At 38.2% G+C, this 23,286-nt stretch overlaps 1 protein-coding gene across 16 annotated transcripts in view; it reads right to left on the bottom strand.

The window, feature by feature from the left end:
- Positions 1–4,125: 4,125 nt before the first annotated feature.
- LOC117186769 (protein scalloped) overlaps positions 4,126–23,286 on the bottom strand; it is a 68,322-nt gene continuing 49,161 nt past the window's right edge. For 6 of the 16 annotated variants that reach the window (XM_033387998.1, XM_033387993.1, XM_033387999.1 and 3 more), the window contains 10 exons: positions 21,419–21,546; positions 20,565–20,703; positions 11,052–11,182; positions 9,917–10,510; positions 8,937–8,977; positions 8,683–8,875; positions 8,557–8,631; positions 8,326–8,498; positions 8,021–8,255; positions 4,126–7,938 (listed from right to left, as the gene is read on the bottom strand). In XM_033387998.1, coding sequence (XP_033243889.1) covers positions 7,825–7,938; positions 8,021–8,255; positions 8,326–8,498; positions 8,557–8,631; positions 8,683–8,875; positions 8,937–8,977; positions 9,917–10,510; positions 11,052–11,182; positions 20,565–20,703; positions 21,419–21,546 — 1,823 coding nt within the window. In that variant the 3' untranslated portion in view covers positions 4,126–7,824. Of the gene's footprint in view, positions 7,939–8,020; positions 8,256–8,325; positions 8,499–8,556; positions 8,632–8,682; positions 8,876–8,936; positions 8,978–9,916; positions 10,511–11,051; positions 11,183–19,893; positions 20,065–20,564; positions 20,704–21,418; positions 21,547–21,923; positions 22,024–23,286 lie in introns of those variants that run through there. The other 10 variants (XM_033388008.1, XM_033388007.1, XM_033388000.1 and 7 more) reach the window with 9 other exon arrangements.

Raw genomic sequence — 23,286 nt, 5'->3', positions numbered from 1 at the left:
GAAGCAAATGAAAGATTTTAAAATTTGAATAAAATAGGTCATTATTTTTAAGAAAAACGACACCAATAGACAGAGAGAGAAACAGCATTACGTAGGAACGAGGGGGAACGTTTCGACTACTTTATAGCCGGTATTCAGTCACTATTTGCATATGTATGGGATCTTATGATTTATGTAACTTATACAATTTATTTTATATCTAGTTTGGTATCGCTGTCCGCTGCTTTGTTTCGTCGTTCTCTTTCGTAGTGACCAGACGCGTTTTTTTTTTGCGATCCGCTTTTTTCCTTTTGTTTTGCATAAACAACCGGTGTATTCGTGAATAAACTTTAATTAACTTCCAAACCATCCTGCAATCTGGAAACCTGCATCTGTGTTAAAACATTATTTTACTTTTTATTTTTCGGCGTCGGCTTGTCGTGTTTGTGTTGTTGCAGTGAGTACGCATTACATTGCATTACAGCCTGCTCTTGTAGGTTTTGTTGTGCTATCTCTCTCTCCCTATCAGCTAAACTTAAATAACTGCTCTTCCTCTTTCGCTCTCGAAACTTTCTGTTCAGTAGCTCACTGTCTCATTAGCTGCTGCTGCAACTGCTCTCCTCTCCTCCTATTAGCGTTTGTCTGGCACACTGGTCTGATACCTATTTGGTTTGAAATCTTATTTGATTTTATTATTGTTCATTATTATTATTTATTATTATTATTTAATTTTTTTCTGTTTCGTAGTGCACACAAAATGCGCTGGTTTTACGGCTCTCTTGGGTGATGCCATCTCAAAACGTTATGGCTTGCACTACAGTTGTTAGGCATGCCGTGCGTCTGAGAATGACATGGTAATATTTATGAGGCAGACGCGGAAGGGCTTTAAGGAGCTGACCGTTTTCTTTAAATAGCAGTACGATCGGCTCCTAGCCATTGACTCTCAGTTTAGCAGTCTGCAACTGCTTGATGAGTCTCCGAGGCGCAAAAGGCTCACTCCGCGGGATCTCCTTCCATCCTGCTTCCACCCTTCCAAAAAACTAACTTCTCTTTTAGTAACCTATCAGAATGCTAGAGGCTAACGTAGTAAGCTCATCATTCTTTTCCGGGATAGTATTGCATTTGCTGCCCACGTTATTGTGCTTACCGAAACCTGGTTAAAGCCGGACATTCTTAGTTCCGAGGATTTAACAGGCCGGTACACAACTTTTAGGAAGGACCGTTCGTCTCGACGTGCAGGAGGGGCTCTGATTGCAGTGAACTCTAACTTCGCGTCGGAACACTTCACAGTCCAAGTCCAACAGGAACTGGAATTCCTGTGCGTAAAACTTTATTACTTGCTCATATATTCCACCTTCTTCGGATATCTCTATTTATGAGCAGCATTTGTCCGCTTTAACTGCTGTTTCTTCCTCGTCATCAGATAAAGATCATATGATGGTTCTTGGTGACTTCAACTTGCCAGGAACTGTTTGGTCTTCGGTAAACGAGTCTAGTAAACTATTGCCCATGTCACGACATTGTTGACGGCTTGCTTGTTGTTCCTGTTTCAAGTCAATCATGTGAAAAATTCCTTGGACCGATTGCTTGATCTGTGCTTTGTTTCGGATCCGACCATAGTGTTGTTAACCCAAGCCCTTCCGCTCACTATACCTGAAGACGCCTACCATCATACTTTCGAAGTGTCGCTAGATAGGACCAACTGTATTGGATCGGTCGACGAGGCTACCTGAACGCTTTCGTAAAGCCGAGTTTGCGAAGCTTAATAACTTAGCAAGAAATAAGATTTTGCGCACAACAGCACAAATGTTCTCGTAACCCTAGCATTTATAATTCAATATTTGTATCACTCTGTATATTAACGAAACCGGGAATGCTGTTTTTCTTTGTCAGAAATTTGACAATGAAACATATCGATGAAAAGGGAGCACCGAAAAATAAAAACCTAAAAAGTAAGCAAACGAGTGGGAACGTTGTGAGTTGCTCCGGCGACCGCAACTCTACATTTATACCCAATAATCAGTCAGTATGGCTCTCCTCCGGCGGACGCCGCTAATATTAAACGACGCGAGAAAGAGTGCGTGCGAGAGAGACAGAAAATCAGTCTGAGCGTGACGTCGGGCGCTACGTAGCCAGTGCAAATTGATTTGTTCCTCTTGTCTATAAAAATTATCTGATCTGATCCAGATTAAGCAATCTGATAGATATAGCCATTATGTATGATTCTGCGTTTTTAGTTTTCTCGAATCTGCAATATTGTGGATGCATAAGATTTTCGTCCTTTGTGGGGGCGGAAGGGGGTGGGGCGAAATTTGGAGATATGCGTTTTATAGTGAGATCTAACAGAAGTGCGGATACCAAATTTGGTTACTCTAGCCTTAATAGTCTCTGAGATTTGTGGATGCCACACATTTTAGTCCTTTGCGGGAGCGGAAGGGGGTGTGGCGAAATTTTTAGACAAACCTGTCATTCGTAATTATTGACCCCGAAAGCCCCCGAGTGACGAGTATCAAGCTAATCCAATCAAATTTTCAAATGAGTTTCCACCATATTTCAACAATATAGGTTTTTTGAGGTTAGAAAAAAAACCTGACGTGATGGAGGAAATCTGACCTTGGATTTGTGTTCAGGGCCCCAAAATACATAGGGATATGATACTCTGGTCAGCCGCGCATGACACTTTTTTTTGTGGGGCTGTGTTATCGCTGGTTTGCAGATTTTAATCGTGGTCGTAGCTTAGTCGATGACGAGTCCCGTGAAGGTCGTCCAAAATCAGTTGTTGTGCCACAAAACATCGATGGTGTGCGTGAAATAATAGTGCAAGATCGACATGTGACATATTGGAAGATAGAGGCATCCTTGCACACTAACTCCACTTCAATAAATTCCATTTTCCATGAACACTTAGTTGCAAAAAAGGTTTGTTCTCGTTGGATACCCTATAACTTATCAATCGCTCAAAAAAAGGCTCGCGTCGATTGGAGTGATAGGTAATGAATGATGGATATATGCGTATGAGCCGGAAACTAAACAGCAATCGACCGTGTGGGTGTTCCAAGATGAGCCAAATCCAACAGAAGTTGTTTGAGCACGAAGCACTGTGAAGCAAATGGTTGCCTGTTTCTTCGGGAGAATGGGTCATGTGGCCATTGTTCTGCTAGAGCAACGTAGGACTGTAAATTCTGAGTGGTAAACGACCATTTTTTTGCCGGAGGTCTTCGGAGAAATTCGCAAAACCAACTGCCGAAAATGAATCAATCCCCATCATGACAAGGCGAGATCTCACACATCTCGACAATCAGGTCAATTTTTAAACAGTCAAAACATCGAATTGATGACTCATCCGCCTTTCAGTTCTGACTTGGAACCCAATTTCTTTTTATTTCTCACATCAAAAAACTGCGTGGTCAACGATTTACGAGCGCCGAAGAAGCAGATGAAGAGTTCAAAAACCATGTTTTGAAGGTGTCTCAAAAGGGATTGAAAAATTGCTATGAGCATGGTTCTAACGAATGCAAAAGTGTATTGATCATGAGGGGGAATATATTGAAAAACAATAAAACCATTTTCATTTAAAAATTGTTCTTATTTCCTATTCCCGAAAAATAAATAGCAACCCTCGTATTACTCATGAATGGGGTTAAACCTAGAATTATTTAAAATGCAGGTTGCTTTCTCGAAAAGGCTTACTATAAATGGGTCACAAAATAATCTGAAAAGATCAGATTGTCATGATATTTTAAGATTAAAAGTTTTCTTTCTTTTATTATATTAAAATTTTTATTAATGCATTTCAGTGTAAAAATTAAAATGACACATTTTTCCTTACGTAAATTTCACATGTTCCTTTTTTTATTATGTTTTTGTTTGCTGCTTGTCTTTTCTTTAATGAAAAGTAAAAAAAATATACATGTACAATCAATTATTGTAATTTAAAGATGATTGTTAAATTTTTTCACTGTCTATCCTTTGTTTTATTTATCGCTAAATGTATTTATAAACGTACTAATAAATAATTTATGAAACTATTTTTTGTTGTAATTTATAGGATTTAAAATTTTTCCGTTTTCGTACAATTTTTCATCTATTCTACACGATACGAAATTTTCAGAAAACTCCCCACTTTTTGCAATCATGCCCGTTTTCTTTTTTCCTTAATTTATTTGAGCACCAATGAAAGAAACGCAACTGAACCATTAAGGAACATTAAAACTTTCCACATTTACCCTGTGATCCATACGCATATTCAAATGTAAACTTTATTCATGTTAAGATTCTTACTGCCTTCTAACACGAACTAATCACCGAAAAAGTTTAACTTTCAAATTATTTCGGATTATTTCAATACACATATTTTTGAATGTACATACGTACTATAAATAGGGTAAATCTAAACCAGATTGAGATAGGATTAGGGTTAGGATCAATTACGGTGAACATGGTGTTTGAAAATCTTTAAACATTTTGAGAAATGCATATTTGATAAATTATATAAAACCAATTTATATGAAACCGAAAGAATCCAAAATATTTTTAATTACTTGCAAGGCTGAATCAATATTAAAAAAGGTGCTTATTTATGAACATACACATGTAAGAATATATATACGTATATATATTTACATCTGTAGTTCCCATACGGATTTGCTTTCCGTAGAGCTGTACAACTTTCTCAACAGCTTTAGATAGGAAGGGCTTTCCGAAAATTATATAAAACTAAGTTCTTAGTAATTGTTATTTATACTGCATGGGTGTTTGTATGTATGCGTATCTTGATATTATCTAAATAACATAATCAGATTCTTAAGAAAAATGAGATTTGTAAGCATACGAATCAAAGCAATCAATTCACAATGTGTGAACTGTTAATAGGTGCATAAATATATATTTACTTCATTTTGAATTGGAAATACATCAATCGATAAAAAAAAATCGGAAAAATGTTGCTTGCTGAGTGCTCATAGAACAAGGCTTTGGCCCTCTGCTGTGCCCATTCAATTACCATTGGCCATTTACCAATGAATTGTATAATACTTTGCTTATGTTAGGCACTATTTTATTAAATTAATATAAGGTTTTTTGTCTCTGTTCTTACTCAGTTGCAGTTTGTAGTTGAAATATAATTCCTGTTAGAAAACATATCGATTTTAAAGTTGTACAGTATATATAATAATCGTGTAAACTTTTATTTTTACTAAAAAGACATTTTAGTAATTATTTAATTTTTTGCAACAGTGGGTTTTTCATTGATTACTTATTTTATTATAATTATTATTGTTACTGCTTAGCTAAGCTCTCGAATAAATTTACAACCCTCGCCATTGTTACGGGCCTTTGTTTCTTGCTTTCAATTGCATTTGCAATTTACATTACTTACAGACAAACAAAAAAATGCGTTTTTTTTTATTCGTACAACAACGAAGTACTTCACATTATTTAATATGGTTTTACATTTACATTTAGAGTTTTGTGTTTTATTACATGTTATAGTCATGTCAATTTACGAGTAAACCAGAATTACAGTATTATACAATTATATTAGGCGTTTTAAATGATTTTTCTTATATTTTGTGAACGAGTGAGAGAACTGGCCAAAACTCCCCCGCACACTTGGTTCCTTATCTAATAAACCAATATGTACATATGTATGCACGTAGGTTCGAGCTTAGCCTTCAGTGGATGCAGGGAGTGCGTAAATACCTATTACGTACTCGATTTTTCTGCTTGCGTTTAGTTTTTCATATAGTCATGAATAATTATCATTATAAATCAATAAATAATCATTTAATTAACGGTGGATCATTCGATTCATGCTTAATGAACTTAATTAGATATACATATGTATGGACTACATGTATGTTGTACGTTGACAATACGTATGAAAAGAGAAAAACAGTCCATCATAAAATATTCTCTATTGCAAGTAGCTATTCTCATGCAAAGATTGCTTTCATCGGATTGAGCATTCCTTGTGCAGTGTCACACAGCCAACCCAAACTCATGAGCAACCTCCTGCGAGTTACAAGTGAGTAACCAATTGATTCTCAGAATACTTCTGCATCCTTCTGACACGTTGCTAATTCAAACTTTGCTTCATACTTAGAATATAATTAAAAAGTTTAAGCAATATTGTTATGTGACATACTTTAAAAATATCAACAAAAATTATTTGAAAAAAAAAACCAGAAATATGTATGTAGTACCTAAGGATATATAAAGAAATACGTACATATATACATATTATTCGTACGCATCCGTATACGCATTAAAGTCGATGTACATATTCTCTCTTTCGTTTTTGCTTCAAAATCAGCGCGCAGCAACTGTTAAATTTTTTCTTTTGCTTACTTTTTTGTTGGGGTTTAAAAAAAAAAAACAAATTAAACAAAAAATATATTTTAAGTAACTTTGAGATCATTTAAATGTATTTTTGATGTAAATGTGTGTTAAAATTGATTTAATTACATCAGACTGTCCACGCAGAACAACACCCGAATTAAGGTGTTAGATATTACCAACTATCCCCAATACGAAAATACGAGACACCTTCGCTTTAATCCAAAAAATTCCGAAATTGTGGTTACTTCAATACTTTTAGAATTCTTCTTTATTGTTATTATAAAAACGTTTTTTGTTTTATTTAAATGACAACGTTTTTACTTTACTTTACTTTAAGAAACCGGGAATTTCGAAATATTCCCAAATTGGTTAGTTTTTACCCTGGTTCTCAGAAGATACTATGTACATCATGAATTGTACTTGTTTTGATACGAGTGTACAAATATGTGTGATTCAAGTTTTTGATCAACAGAGATGACCTGTCTTTCAATTAACTTTATGTCTATTTTTACATGTACAGAAATCGAACGAACATCCAAATAAGGATGACCTTCCAAGGTTACAAAAATGTACTAGAACAATTTGTACAATGATATTATCTTTTTTCGATTTGGAAAATCAGTTCAGTCATGGTAACCTGCCTAGGAAAAAGGGAGGAAAATGTAAAGATTTGATACAAACGTAGGTATTTCAGATTGCGCAGGTGTTAGGTAAGCCGATCAATAAATTGGAAACTACTAATTGATACAACAAACAAACTCGCCAACACTTAATGGTCTACGGCTCGCGATCATGGTTGCTGACAATTTTGGCACCAGCAGCGACCACCACCTCCATGTCTGCACCTAAATTTACCTGTTGAACCATGGACAACTCTTGTGATTCTTTTTTATCTAGCTTGGACTCAGATATGGGATCCTTTCCGCAAATACTGCTGAGGTTAAGTGCAGCGGATGGATTTCCAGTAACACCATATTCCATTGCGGATAGCCTTAGAAAGTGCTCTAATGTGCCTAATTGTTTTTGCTCTAGTTTTTCAGCCTCAAACTCCTGATTTTTGCTAGAGATGCATGCGCTAAAGGGCTGCGCATTTGTGCGATGCTGATTTCGCGCATGCGACTGCTGTTGTGACTGATAGGTGTTTTCTGCTAGCGTATGTGCGTATATAACCTCTTTAACCTGTAGCGCAGCTATCGTATCAAGTTTTTGCTGATGGACCAGTAACTGTGGCTGTTGGTGCTGTAGCTGGGGAGAGGTGGGTGACAGTTTAATAGGTTTTTCCAATTCAGATGCGTTTCCGTTTGTAATATCTCTTTTAGCACACTTTTGCGTTTTTTTGCTATGATCGTTGGCATTGGTGTTGGTACTGCTGTTATGGTGGCTACTAATCGTACTGTTACTTTTATTTGTATTTTTGATTCTGTTGGTGTTGCTGCTGCTGTATTCGCTGATTTGTGCATTGGTGGGGTTTGCGGACAAATTAGACGCTGCTTCACGCAGCTCTTGCTATTCCTTTATAAGACGGTAAATGTGGTGCGTGGTGCCGCTATTCTGCGCTGCCACTTCAAAAACATACGCTATGCATAGAAGAGTCTCTTGCGTCTCTCGCGCTCGCATTACCTGGGAAGAAATCAGACGAGATGGAAAGAGAAGATAAAGCATTGACAGATATAGAACGCCCCCCAACATACACTAAACTCACTTGTAATATTGTAAAGTTCTCTAGCACGCTGTTCATCATGTAACGTTCGGGTAAATTTTTCAGTTTCTGTATGAAATTAATCATGTACTCGCACATAGGTGAACGCTGGATGCGGTAGACGTAGCGATTATTTTCCAGGCGTGAGTACTCGCTCTCTACTTTCTCCACCACTTGCTTGCCGAATGAGCACACAATCGTCGAACATACCAGCACGATGTTCTCATTGCTTTCATATCTACGGTAGAGTAAAGTTTTCTCAGTATAGTTAAAAATAAGGTAAGGTAGACTGATGAGTTAGGACTTACTGGCTCGTTACCCCATAAAAATCACCCGATTCGCTGCCTGTCGTAATATCGGTATTTAAGTCAGCCCAGCACTTTACCAGGTAAAATGCATTTTGCGGACCCTTTTCATAGAGATCTTTCAGCCCGCCAGACTTTTCCGGAAATTTGTCAAATATTTGTCGGATATCAACTGTCTGAAATGGTTAACTTTTAGTAGACTTCTTAGGTGGTACCGCAAATGATTACTCTCACCTCAAGTAGCGGATCGGAGAATGATGGCTTGCCGCCGAGTTGCACAAAAAGGTGGCGGTTATACTGCAAGGTTAACTGAAGATCACATCAATTCATTGAAGTTGTAACGACTTTTATTGAACTTACCATGTCATCTCTTTGGATTTCCATGAACGCAGTGAACTCTAGTAAGCGGAATTTGTGCGTAGCAATAGCGCGCCCCTCCCATGGCAATTGTGCGGACGGAATACCAGCTTCGATATCCCCGGACACGGCCGTTGATGGTTTACCCGCAGGATATGGTGGCTGTGCGAACGGCTTGATGCTGTAATCATAGAAACTATTGGTCAATGCAATTGCGTTGTATTGTCAGCTACTAAGGGTGGGCGATGGCAACTTACTCTTGCGAGGTGCTGGGCTGCAGTCCAGGCTGCCAAAATTGCTGAGCGTAGAATAGAAAGTGTATAAATTGATTAAAAATCTTAGATAAGTCCATAACTTCGTTAATTTTGCATCGGTCAGTATATGTTATTTTTATTAGAAGTTACACAAGATGATCTAACATAAGAAAAGGTTCATCAATATCTTACTAATTGATTGACATAAATTAGTGTTAGCCAGCGACCCACGAGGCAAACGAGCAACTATTATACATTCTCTTCTGCTAAAAATTGTATCAACATTATAGCAGTTGCATCAAGTGGCGTGTTAAAAATAAGAAGTCAAACTCAATGAGTTAGCAAGCATTGGCATAGACAGTGGGCGTAGCGCGAGCAACGGTATGAAACATGTTGCTCAACATAATATACATAATAATACATAATATATATATTACATACTGTAGAGACAAAGATAGTAAAAGAGAGAGCGAGAGGAAGAAGGAGGAAGAGGAAGAGGAAGAAGAACAGAGACACATAAAGAGAGATGAGAATACATGTCACGAAAAAAATGATTTAAACGATTGTCAGTGTCAGTGTTACGCAAAGAAGCAACAGAGCAGCGCTGGATTACCACAAAAATCAGTGATCGGGTCGAAGCACTAAGTAACGGGAGTCTATAGCTAATCGTCGTGAACGATTATGGGAACACAAAGCTAAGAAGAGTAAGAGCAAGAGGAGAAATGAGTTTCACAGTTGATACGCAGTGAAGTTGGTGGTGTTATGAGTACGCAAAGTATGTCTGCAGGTCAGTAGCTGTGTAGCATCAGTAAGGAATGAATGTAGTCCCAGTAAAGGAAATTGCTTGACTATTTTTATGCGCAATGCCTTTATGTATGCCTTTTGTGGTTGAATTATGTATTGCTTTCAATGGTTTTTTTAAGATGTGCTGTGAACTGCACAATGCGGTATGAATTGATTTGGTATATAAAACATTTGCTTACGCCCGGATACAACGGCGGATGGTGTAATGGCTGGGACTGTGTTGGTGTCATGCCCTGACTCGTGATTGAGACATCAAGAATCGGTGATACTGCGGCTACGACAGGCTCGCTTGGCCCACTTTGCTGCTGGTGTTTTTGGTGCTGTTGGAAGTGGTACACTGCTGCAACGGCCGCCGCATTCTGGTGATGATGGGGATGCATATGACTATGCGGGAGGTGTGTCAGATTGTGATGGGAATGGTTGTGGTGAGAGTGGGCACATTGTCGCTGTGAGGACGACGAATTTAGCGGCGGCTTTGAGACTGACGTAGAACAGGGCCCAGCAGCAGCACCTAATGTCGGCTGACACACTACTGCAGCTGCTGCTGCTGCTGCAGCAGCTACTGCTGCTGCGGCAGCTACACCCATCTGGTGTTGGTGAGCAGGATGTGGGTGATGCTTCGCGTGGTGCATACCCACGGACAGCGCTGAAGCAGCCAGTGCCAGATTATTGGCTGCTTGGGCAGATACGATTTGTGAACTAGTCATCGTGCTCATGGCTTGCAGAGTCTGATCTTTGCCATTTATTAAATGCAGGGACACACCATTGGGTTCCTGAAAAAGAGTTTCAGTTGGTCGTGTATTGATAGGCTTTATGGGATGGTAGTGGATATATAGGATATATAGGTCGGAGGCTTATTGTGGATGTGTATGCGATTATTGATGTTAAGTGTCCATCAATATAAAACTATTAAGGATATCAGAGACACATTATACCTTTGTATATGTGCAGTCTGATTTGAAAGTCGTAGATTAAGATCGGCATATATATCTTGGCATTCTATTAATGATTCTACCATTTCGATCAGTGGTTGGTAGTGTTCCGCATACGAGTTGGTGGAGTTTGTGCTGATTCGTTAAACAACCCTAATCTGACACTGACTCGTACACTATTTCGCATGTGGGAACTGACAATTCTTTCCTGCTCTACATTTTTACATTAAATTCATCTATGTATATCTTGTGTATACAAAAAAATAACAGCCTTCAAACCTCAGAGTCGCATGCATATGGCAAATATGTAAATACTTTAATATACATCAGAAGAGGTTAATTTTGAGCTCTTCTTCTGAAGCACTATTGGGATGTTACTTACGACTTTGATTTTCGCTTGAATTTCCCGTAGTTTCCGCCTGGCGAGCACTTGGATGTGCGAGCTAACTTGTTTGCGGGTTCTCGTCTTGCCAGTACGCAGTTTAATGTACCTTGCAATAAGCTCGTTGCGACCTAAAAAAAAAAAATGTTTATTGATCGAATATTTATTTTAATTTAATTTTTTTATTTTATACCTGGTACTCGAAAAGTTTTAAGATTTTTCGAGAATGTTATTTAATAATGCTTATTAATATTTGGTGTTACGAATGCTTACAATGATTTAGGTTCATTGGAAATAAGATAGTTTCATTAAGCACGACTATTACAGCTGACAATTGGTGAGATGACGACTGATAAAAATTAGGTTAAAAACTGAATGGCGAGGGTCCGCTCACCGGCGACAGCCGGCTCTCCCTGACGACCGCTCTTTCGCTTTTGGAATCCGCTCTCCTGGTGTCGGGGAAGGGGCCGCGAGCGTACAGTCAGTCCAGGTTTCTTACATACGCACAGTGGTCTATAAGTCTTTATTATTTCATAACATGACCACTGTCCAACTTGTGTTGTACTTTACTGTAATATCAAGTAGGTTTACGTGTCTCCTCTCTAAGAGAGGACTAACTTTGTTAATCCTAACGGTTCTTATTACTTTAGGAATTTTTGCAAAAGCTAATCGTAATGGAACACCAAAATAAATAGCACTAATAAATCTTTTGTATTACAAATTTTATTTTCTGAGCTTTTTTAGATTTGTGGTGAAAAGTTTATATTTTCTTGATCATCATCAATAGTCGAGTCGATATAGCAATGTCTATCTGTCCGTCTGGCCGTACTGTTTGACGCATAGATCTCAGAGACTATAAGAGCTAGAGGAATCTGTGATATCACACTGAATAGATTTTTTTTTAATTTTGACATGCCCCCTTCCGCCCCCACAACGAACGAAAATCTGTGGCATGCTCAATTTTGAAGATACGAGAAAAATAAAAGCGCAGAATCGTAGAGAATGACCATATCTAGCAGATAATCTGGATCAGATCAGATTAATATTATAGCCAAAAGGAACAAATGAAATTTCAGTGGCTACACAACGCGCTTACTCATGCACTCCCCTCACACTCTTCCTGGTGCAGTGTAGTCCCTCTGGCTGAGTGGAGCCATACTGACTTTGTATCGGGTATTTGTAAATGTGGAGTCGCGGCCCTAGCTACGGACTCTCGTTGATATTTTGAGTTCTTGATTGAATTAAAGATCGGTGGCTTACGTCGATTGTGACAGGAAAGTTACAAAACATAAGTAGTTATGGGTCGTGGAAAGCACTGTTGTTCAAACATGAACATATGTATTATCGTCGAAACCATGCCACTTTCGGCCCCTTGCAGAATGTTCAAACATAAACATATTATTGAACACATTCACTCATGTACCTGAAAAACTGATCTCTAAAGAAATCTCATAAAGTAGATAAGTAATGCCTGTTCGAGTGTAAACAAAGATCTGTAACCCATTAAAAGATACTACAACAAAACACAAGTGGAGAACACACTTAACCAATTCAGTCCTAAAATAACACTAATGTAAGCATGCACTCAAATAGACACCCGCAGTAAACTGTATCCTTTGCGTAGGTCTAACGATAATTATAGAATACAAAATTGTACCCTACCTCATTGTCCAATCACATATAGGGCTCTGATTTTAAGAATAAAATTTAGTTTGAATTTATGACTCAACGCGCAAATTTCTAGAATTCTCTTTTAAGGTCTTAAGAACTGCAGTAAAGAAAGAAGGCAAAAGATCAAAACTTTGCTTTCATAAGACAAAACCTATATTAAGGTGGGGCAAATTGTCGATTGTTAATATAAAACGAGGGGGAACGTTGTGAGTTGCTGCTACGACCGCAATTCTACATTTATATCCAATACATAGGCTCCCCTTCGGCAGACGGCGCTATCATGGAGCGAAAAAGAGGCGCGCGAGAGGCGCTGCGCAGCGGCCGAAAATGGATTTGTTACTTTTAACTATAGTAATACTTAACTCTAATCAAGATTCGGCAATTAGAAATGGTCATTCGCTATTATTGTGCGTTTCTAATTTTCCCGTATCTTCAAAATTGTAGATTTTCGTTCTTTGTGGGGGCGGAAAGGGGTGGGGCGAAATTTTGAAATATACTTGTATTAGTGAGATCTAAAAGAAGTGTGGATTCCAAATTTGGTTGCTCTAGCTTTATTAGTCTCTATGTCTCTGTGGATGCCACAGATTTTTGTCTTTTGCGAGGACGGAAGGAGGTGAGCGAAATTTTTGAAATACACTCGTGCAGGTTCGATATCACAGGATTGTGGATACCAAATTTGGTTTCTCTAGCTTTTATAGTCTCTGAGATCTAGGCGCTCACTTTTAGCGATAGGCAAACCCGACCATGAAACATGTGTGTTAGAGAGAGACAGACCGACAGAGAATGAAATTGCTTTTTTTCCTGGCTATAATAATAATAAGATCTAGTCCAGACTTTTCAGGATACAAGATATTGTCAGTTTTTGTAATTCAGCGTTTTTGGTTTTCTCGTATCTTTAAAATTGTGGATACCATACATGGAATAAATCGTTGATGGATCAATATGTCTATATGATATATAGGAAACAGTGATACTACCTTATGGGAAATACGAAATGCCGATGTTTTGTGTCTTTCAGCAAAACAATAACGTACCGGAAAGAAAGCTCGAAAGTGCTTCGAGAATAATTCACTTAATGTAATAGAATGGCGTGTTCAATACCCAGACTCGAACCCCATTGCAAATATTTTGGGTGAAGTTACAAAAAAAATGTTAGTGCGAAACCAAAGAACAATAAAGCTCTGTGGCGTAAACTGCATGACTCGTGGATCAATATCGCAAAGGAAAGATGCAAAGGAAAGATGCGAAAATTAGATTAACTTTACTACTCTTGTTGCTGTAAAAGGCTAACCAACAAAATATGAACCTTTAAATATAACTGAAATAACATATTTTAATAACAATTTTGTAAGATTTCTTTCTATTTTATAGTTTTGAATACCCGATACTCAAAATGAGTATAGGGGTATATTAGATTTGTGGTGAAAGTAGATGTTTGTAACGTCCAGAAATAAACGTTTCCGACATATGTATATTCTTGATCAGCATCAATAGCCGAGTCGATTGAGCCATGTCTGTCTGTCCGTCCCTATGAGAGCCTAGTGCTCAGAGACTATAAGAACTAGCGCAACGACAATTTGTATCCCGTGTATGTCACTGTTACAAGTGTATTTAAAAATATCACCCCACCCTCTTCCGCCCCACAAAGGACGAAAATCTGTGGCATCCACAATATTGAAGATACGAGAAAATTAAAAACGCACAATCATAGAAACCATAGACCATATCTACCAGATTGCCGAATCTAGATCTGATTGGATCATTTATATATTTAATATATATTTTATAGCCAAAAGGAACAAATCAATTTGCAGTGGCTACGCAGCGCCCGACGACACGTTCAGACACGTTTTCTGTCTCTCCCGCACGCACTCTTTGTCGCTCAATGTAGCCATACTGACTATGTTCGGGTATAAATGTAGAGTTGCGGTCGCAGCAGCATACCCGTCTGATTTAAAACCCCCAGACTTCTTTTTGTGGGGCCTTCTAAAAAGTAAGGTTTACGCCAACAAGTCTTAGCGTATAGACCAGCTTAAGGCAAACATTCGTGCCGAAATCAACGCTATAACACCCGAGATGCTCGAAGAAGTAATGGCAAACGCAGAAAAAAGAGCGCAATTTGTAATTTCTAATAGATGCGTCCACCTAATTGATATTGATATATGTTTTATTCTGATGTATCAATAAGCAAATCAGCCTGCGACATCTGTTAAATTGTAACGAATGGAGGCTGACTATGGTTGTCATGCCGGATTAGATTAGAAATATCTAGTCTTGACTGAGAGTTTTTTGGAGCAACACGTAAAATCACCAATTCAATAAAGTTTCTCTGTATGCGGAATCTCGAGCGGAGGCCTCCCAGTAGCAGGAACGTCTCCAGTAAATCTCAGAGCAGCTCCAATCCAATCTGCAGGCATAACTATCTTCGTCGAGTAGCCTCCACATCAAGATGATGAAATTCAGCAAACAAATGGCCAGCAACGAGTAGGAGTTGACCATTAAGGCCTATGCCTGGGGCCAGATGATGCAGCAGAAGGAGCGCGAGATGCAGGATCTCCGCCAATAGCTGCACTCCAGTCAAGAAGCTCTAGCCAAGCTGAAAGGAGAATCGCTGCAAGGAGCGTTAAATCAGTCAGTCATGCATCTAAAGGAGGATCTGTCCAAGATCCAGTCGGACCAACAGCAATTGAGCAGCGGCACCCAGGAGACCATCAGGGAGCTGAAGGAGCGCCTAGAAATTACCAACACGGACCTCCAGCACAACGAGAAAATGGCCCTAAAAGATGCACAAAAGATCAGCGACCTAAAGACCCAGAAGGAGGCCATTCAGGTGGCCAATGCCAATGCCCATCTTCAAGCGGTTCGAGATAAAGGCGGACAATGAAGGGTTTCACAATGTTAATTTGGTGCTGTTTTATAATCCACAAAGCAAGAAAGGATTATCCCCGAAGCTACAGAAAAATTGTGAGGGCCCTTATAAAATCATAGAACGAATCAATGATGACACAACCGAAAAGCGAAACTAAAAGTGATACATCTCGAGAGACTGGAACCTTACCATGGAGGAGACTTGGAACATGTTCGGGACGAACAAGAACATTTCAGACTAAAACTCAAAGCATTAAGTTAGAGCTCATAGTCCAAATCGCGCCGCAAGTTGGCTTTATTAGTTTTAATTTTTCTCGAAACATCGTTTTCTGTATCGGTGATTGGTCTATTCAATCTATTAAACCGATTTCTTTCAAATTGTAAATACTGTTATACACATTAATCGTCCCTAGCAGAATCAATTACTTTTAATAATATTATCTTATTTTTAAAAAACAATTTCCAAGAAAAAATAATGAGAATATTGAACAATTTCTTCAAAAGTCCACCATTTTGTTATACCCGGTACTCGAAGAGTATAGGGATACATTAGATTTGTGGTGAAAGTGGATGTGTGTAAAACCGAGAAGGAAGCGTTTTGGATCCCATAAAGTATATATCTTCTTGATCAGCATCAATAGCCAAATCGATGTAGCCATGTCTGTCTGTGCGTCCCGATGAGCGCCTAGATCTCAGAGACTGTAAGAGATAGAAAAGTAGTTTTTTTTGTCCCGACTCCTATGATATCGCCCTGTTAAAAGTGTATTTCTAAATTTTCAACTGCTCCCACGAAGGACGAAAATCTGTGGCATTTCTTAAGATATGCGAAACCGCAGAATCGTAGGGAATACCCATATTTACTAGACTGCAGAATCTCAATCAAATCGAATCATTATTATAGCCAGAAGGAACAAATGAAATTGCAGTGACTTCGAGGGCGTGGCCACACGCTTAGAGGCTATTCACACTGACGACCATCCATCATCCAGTTGGGGGATGGTGCGTAATAGGCTAATCACATTGACGGCCATCCACAATCCGTAAGGTTTTTCCATTCCGTAAACTTCCCATTTATTCTAACATCCATCTGGGATGTTCCTAAACCACACGATTCTATGCGATATTCAGCAGTTCGAACTTTAAAGCGTTGAGTCCTAAAAACAGAAAAAAATACAACAGACACAATACAAAATGGAGATACCCGAAATTGGTGGTAACAGGTAAGCATACATATGTACATACACTTGCTCGCATATCTCTGCGTACACTTAGAAAACGAACTACATTTTCATGTTTAGTTGCGGATAACTTCTAATATAAGACACTTTGGGCAACGATTTTTTTTTTATAATATTGTTTGCTTATTTCTAAACCTATCTACATTTTTTTTTTTATTCAATAAAACAAACTTAATAGGAAAAAAAAATCATAAAAAAAACATAAGACAAATTTGACACCTCAAAAGTCTGCGTACACTCTAACAATTCTGCGTACACGACTAAAATTCTAAGTTGTTAATATTTTGTGGGATCTTCCTATCGTTTTAAAACATCTGCCAGACGTCTAGGCATTGAGTCAACCAGATTCCTGGTGTCCTCGGCAGTTATTTTGCCCTATTCCTCCAGGATAACTTCCTTCAACATGTTTTTAGAGCTTATGGTGTGCTTACGAATCCTGCGATCGAGTAAATCCCATAGATGTTCTATGGGACTCAGGTCTGGGGACTAAGGAGGCGATCGAAACTCATTTTGTACATTGTAAAGCAAACAGAGCTTAACATTATGGGCAGTATGCGTCGGATCATTGTCCTGTTGGCAGAAAAAGTCGCCTTCAAGCTGTAATTTTTGGGCACTCTGCTGAAGGAAGAAGATTCTGAAAGAAATTCTAAAAACATGTTGAAGGAAGTTATCCTGGAGTGTACGCAGACTTTTGAGGTGTCAAATTTGTCTTATGTTTTTTTTATGATTTTTGTTCCTATTAAGTTTGTTTTATTGAATAAAAAACAAATGTAGATAGGTTTAGAAATAAGCAAAGAATATTATAAAAAAAAAATCGTTGCCCAAAGTGTCTTATATTAGAAGTTATCCGCAACTAAACATGAAAATGTAGTTCGTTTTCTAAGTGTACGCAGAGATATGCGAGCAAGTGTATGTATGTATTTGCTTTATTTTTGTATGATTAGTATTTTGCAGCCATTAAATAAACAAACAATACACGCAATTGGAAATGGCCTGCATATATTGAAAATCTCTCCATAAAAATGATTGATTTACGGGGGTCGCGGAATAGTTCTGTTAATGTCGACCGGGCAGATCAAACTGCGGCTCTAGTATTATTTCCGTAAACAAGGTGCCACACCAAAGTGGATTAAGCTGTGAAATCTTCTGGAGATTGCTTGATGTCCAGTAGGAGCAGCAGAAATTACAGGATGAGCACCAGGAAACAAAGCGAGAGGTACTTTACAAAACTGCGAGCAGCCAAGGCCAAATCAACGTGCAAACAGAGCTGCTGCAATTTTTAAGGGAGTCCAAAGAGTAACGTTTATTGTACATTTATGGATTGTTTTCTTAAAGTCATTAATATAGCCAATTTACTAATTTAAAATTGTGAAAATTTCACAATTCAACCAAAACTTTATATTTTTATGCTCATCAGCTGCTTTGGCGGATGGTAGATGGTGGATGGTGCGAGTGTAAATCGGGGTTTCACATCCGTCCTAAAAAGTCCCACCGTTCCCCAGGGATGTGCTCAGTGTGCAGAGTCTATAATAGGCTATTTGCACTGACTTGAGTTACCTATCGATAGTTAAGTTAATTCAATAATAGGCTCTGCACACTGAGCCCATCTCGGAGGAATGGTGGGATTTTTTGATGGATGTGAAACTCCGATTCACACTGGCATTATCCACCATCTACCATCCGCCAAAGCAGCTGATGAGCATAAAAATATAAGGTTTTGGTTGAATTGTGAAATTTTCACAATTTTAAATTAGTAAATTGGCTATATTGGCTATATATATATATTATCCGTCAAAAATAGCTGATGTCGATAAGTACACAATATTTTTGCGCGGAAGATTTATAATTTTTTTTTTTCTTAAAATGGATAATGAAGACTTGGAAATTATTTTGGTTGTGGTTCAACAGCAAAATATTTTCTTTCATCAACTAATAATTTTGTTGCAAATGAATAATGATGAAGATGATGAATTTAATTTCGATGAGGATGAGATGATTTACTGGGTATCTGCCCTAAAAAACAGAAGCCAGGAAGGTTGTGGTCGTTTGTGAGTACTTCTTCTACTAACTTCCACCAAAGTTTAAAGTGTAAGGACATATTGTATGCTTTTACAAGCGGTTCGGGACATTTTGGGAGAAAGATGTACCTGAAAACAACGAAGAGATTTTCAAAGGAAGTTTTCGAATGGAGAGGCCGTGCTTTGAGATTTTAGTGAATCGGCTTCAATTGCTGCGGAAGAAGGATACAAACTGCCGAGCTGCAATCGCAGCGCATCACCATTGTGCTACACACGATGGGCTCGTCCTCTGAGTACAGAACAGTTGGCAGGCTTTTCGGTGTGGCTCCAAACGATGTGTGCAATATCCTGAACGAGTTCTGCAGAGCACTTATCGACGAGTTTTTGGAGGAGTACATGTCGCCCAATTACCTAACATCCGAAAAAATTGATGAGTTCGTGAAGGGATTCGAGGCAATTGGGTTTCCTCAGTGCCTAGGTGCAATTGGTAAGAAATCAAAGGGAACTTCCGTAATATATTTACATAAAAATTGGTTTTAAAAAATCCTTTTTATTATAGATGGATGCCACATCGAAATAAAACTACCAACAGCTGAGGCAGTGGACCACCATAACTATAAGGGCTGTTATTACACAGTCTTTTTTGCCCTTTTGGATTATAGGTATGCAAATATCTTGCACAAAAATATGTATTTATCAAGTTGGTTGAATGTCATAAATTATTTAAATTCGATTCTTTTTAGATACAGATTTACATATATAAATATCGTGTCCGCAGGAAGGTGCAATGACTCGATGATATACCAGAAGTCAAGTCTTGCAAAGCGGATCGAAGCATCGGCATTACTTCAAGAGAAAGCGAAGGAAATATGCGGATTAAACGTCCCTGTAATGCTTATGCTTCCTGCCAGATGTCGATTAGCAGGTTCTCTAGTGCAGCAGTCCATTTCAGCCTGCTGCCAGCTGTTCTCGTATGTGCTACATTGTGTATTAATGTTATATATTATAATCTAATTCATAAATAACAAATATATCTATTAAACGTACCACTGCTGGAGGAATTTTCTGATGCTTCTTCCATTTTATATTTATTTATAAACATTACGCTATTTTGTTCTGTCTTCTGCTGCTGTTATTGCTGTTGTTTTTTGTTAATTTTGTCACAATCACTGTTTACGTTTTCGCAGTGAATACCATTTTTTTCGTTGTGAATGAAAATTATTCAGAGTTGCATTTGAAAACAATCGATTAACTATCGCGTAGAAACGTGCGGTTTAGGAACATCAAAATTGGATGGGGAACTAACTGGGAAATTTTCGGAACGGCAAAACCTTACGGACCATCCCCGAAATGGATGGTGGATGGTCGTCAGTGTGAATAGCCTATTGGCGCTACATTTTAAAACTATCGGATAAATGTCGCATAGAAACGTGCGGTCTAGGAACATCCCAGATGGATGGTGGAACAACTGGGTCATTTTCGGAACGGTAAAACCTTACGGACCATCCCAGAAATGGATGGTTAATTATTAAATAGTTGACTTACTGATAAAATTAGTTTTAAGTATTTTTATAGGATTATATGTATATTTTCATTTTTTTCTCTCAACCATCATTTTTACGCATTCATAATTTAACTATTAGTTAGAAGTTAGAAGCGGCTTCCCACGTATTTTTATTCGTATAAAAATTAAAATTATGAAGAGATGGTGTACTTACCATACATTTTTCCCTCGTCCGACAAAATAATTTTTCTACGTCCACATGGTGGATATATAGATAACGCCTCTTGAAAGCTCTGTTCAATATCTGGACTCCAAACGCCCTCAGCATCGGCAGACGATAGATCCTTTTCATCCTGTCAAACAAACATAATAAGATATGGTTACGAATAAAATGTTGGGGACCATCAGATCTCATTAATGTTTTCAAGAACGGTCATGCACTGGTTTCCACTTGGTCAATGTACGATTGGTTAATATTCTTTATTTTAGCCATTAATAGAGATGACAAGTAAAGATTTCAGATGATGAAAAATCGAGAAAATCTGGGGCTTTTTATACGACTTCTCTCCTTACTCACAATTGCAAAAATTTCCAGACTCAATCAAAAATTTCACTTTTTGTTGTCAAAATGTCGAGAGGTGAGCACCGCTCTCACATCTGACGAGAGGACACGGAAATAAATGGATTTGAAAATTATGTAGAGTTGAAACAATGAAAAAATGTCTCCCAACTTTTGGGTTTCTCTCAGAATTTTGTTGACTTAGCTAGTAACTGTTGCCAGCGGGTAGCGAAAATTTAGAAAATTTAAGCTTATTAAGACGTACCTGACGTCAAATATGTCGCAAGACAGATTAAACTCTTTGGCTGTCTTATCTATCTATCTATTGTAATCACAAACTTCCTTCTTTAATTTGTTTATGCCAGAAGGGGAAAAAAACGAAATGATACAAATTCTTATCGCCCTCGTCTGTACGCACAGGACATCAAAATACCTAATGCCGGCGCTGCTTCAATATCATATTTTTTTCTTGTTGTAAATTATGTGAGGGGTTTAATTTGAGTTCTTACATCGCTCATATCACCAACATCCAAGTTTTTACTATCCACCATACTTCCATTTGTGTCTGCCGAACCTAGTGCACCTGGAGGACCGGCATTCACTGGGGTCCACGGAGATGGTATGGTGCCGGGTCCGACTGTAATGGAAAAATAGTTGAAATCAACAATTTAAGCGTTATTACTGGAAAATATAACTAATAAACAATTTATTGTTTGTATATAATTAAGTTTTTCTTTAACCTGTCGACCAAATAAAATATTTTATGCTCTCTGCTTTAGCCAGTACTCAAGTACTCCAGTACATGTATCACTGAATTTATTTTATTTATTAAGATAAAGATCTGTCATCCGTCCAAGTTAAAGACGGACCCACAATATATGTATATTCAAGCTGATCACGGAAATCAACCTAGTTGGATAATGTCCCTTAAAAAAAAACACAAACGGAATATACAAATGCCGATAGCACCGGCTAAAACGGAATACCTTAAGCATACTTGTCGCATGAACTCACCAGATAATGCCTTGAATTCCTCAAGGGAATCCAAATGGTTAGAGAACGGCGCCAACTTAAAGCCGTTTTCTTAATTTAAAAAAAAAAAACTTGTAATTAGAAGTTATATATTTCAATTATTTCCAATTCTTATAAATATATGTATAATTCAACTGTGGAGTTTTTTTTTGGCGGTTATTAAGAGATACGATTTCGATAAAACGCATATGACATTATGATTTTTTTTTTTTTTTTTGGTCCTGCTTTATTATGGCTATCAGCATTTTTATGATTGTGCGGATAATCGAGGCAAGGAATTTTGATAAAATTCCTTTTTTCACAGAGATAGAATTTACACACACAGAACAGGGAAACCAGAACGCGTCTGTATAGGGGAAACTCGTTTCTTAAACTGAATTTCCACTAATTTTTGTTATTTGTTTGGCCCGCTCGCTTGCCTTGGTCTATTCCTGTTCCTGCTGCTCACCCCATATTGCTAAAGAGTACAAGGGATGGTTCTGGTTTTCTGTGAAACACAAAATAGGATGCAGCGCACATTTAAGGGAAGGGAATGCCGTCAAAATGCCGAGTGTGACGGCAACTGCGTGGATACATAGTTGATATTGGGAAGGAAGCAAATGCCAAGCAAAACGGATGGCATGACTTCAAAAAGTTTTCGGTTAGAAGCCACCAACGATCTATCGATCGGAGAATAAGAATACCCGACACGACTCTATCCATATCCCAACTGTTTTCCTTTGGCTCTACTATCTACCAAAACACCAAGTTTATAATCTCTTGACGGCAAAGCAAAGGACACTATTTAAAGCATATTGCACGGCACTACCACAAGTTAGGGGTTGCTTCCTGTTTCTCACTTTAGGGGTGACTGCCATTTCCCATAATCTTGCAAAGAGCTCAATATAATTTCCAATTGGAATTTAAGGCGCGGACTCGACCTCAGACAGCCTATACTGGCAATGCCATAAAACTTGACTGAAAGACATGGGTTTAGAGAGCGACACAACGAAATATGAATTTTCTTCTTGGTGGTTAATTGGTTCACCAGCACACACACAGCAGTCAATTCCAGTAGATTTAAAGTACAATTCTGCTACCAGTTAGACTAAAAAAGCAACTGACAGCATATACTCCCCTCGCTCGCACTGCCAACTTTACGTGCCATTACGACTTCATTGCTGCTCACAGCAACCGACCACTTCTAAACATAGCTCGCAAACGACGGTCAACACTTTTCCCTTTGCTGTCTCGTCACTGACAAAACCGAAAAAGACCACGAAGACACGGTCTCTCACTGAGCAGAACACTTTTTGTCTCTTCGCTTGTGTTATGTGTTTCGGGTTTTCGGGTGAGCCCGACACAC

The sequence above is a fragment of the Drosophila miranda genome, chromosome XR, assembly GCF_003369915.1.
Source record: "Drosophila miranda strain MSH22 chromosome XR, D.miranda_PacBio2.1, whole genome shotgun sequence".
In the NCBI taxonomy this organism is placed as follows: Eukaryota; Metazoa; Arthropoda; class Insecta; order Diptera; family Drosophilidae; genus Drosophila; species Drosophila miranda.
The sequence above is the reverse complement of the archived record's forward strand: the minus strand, read 5'-3'. Positions and strand labels throughout refer to the sequence as shown.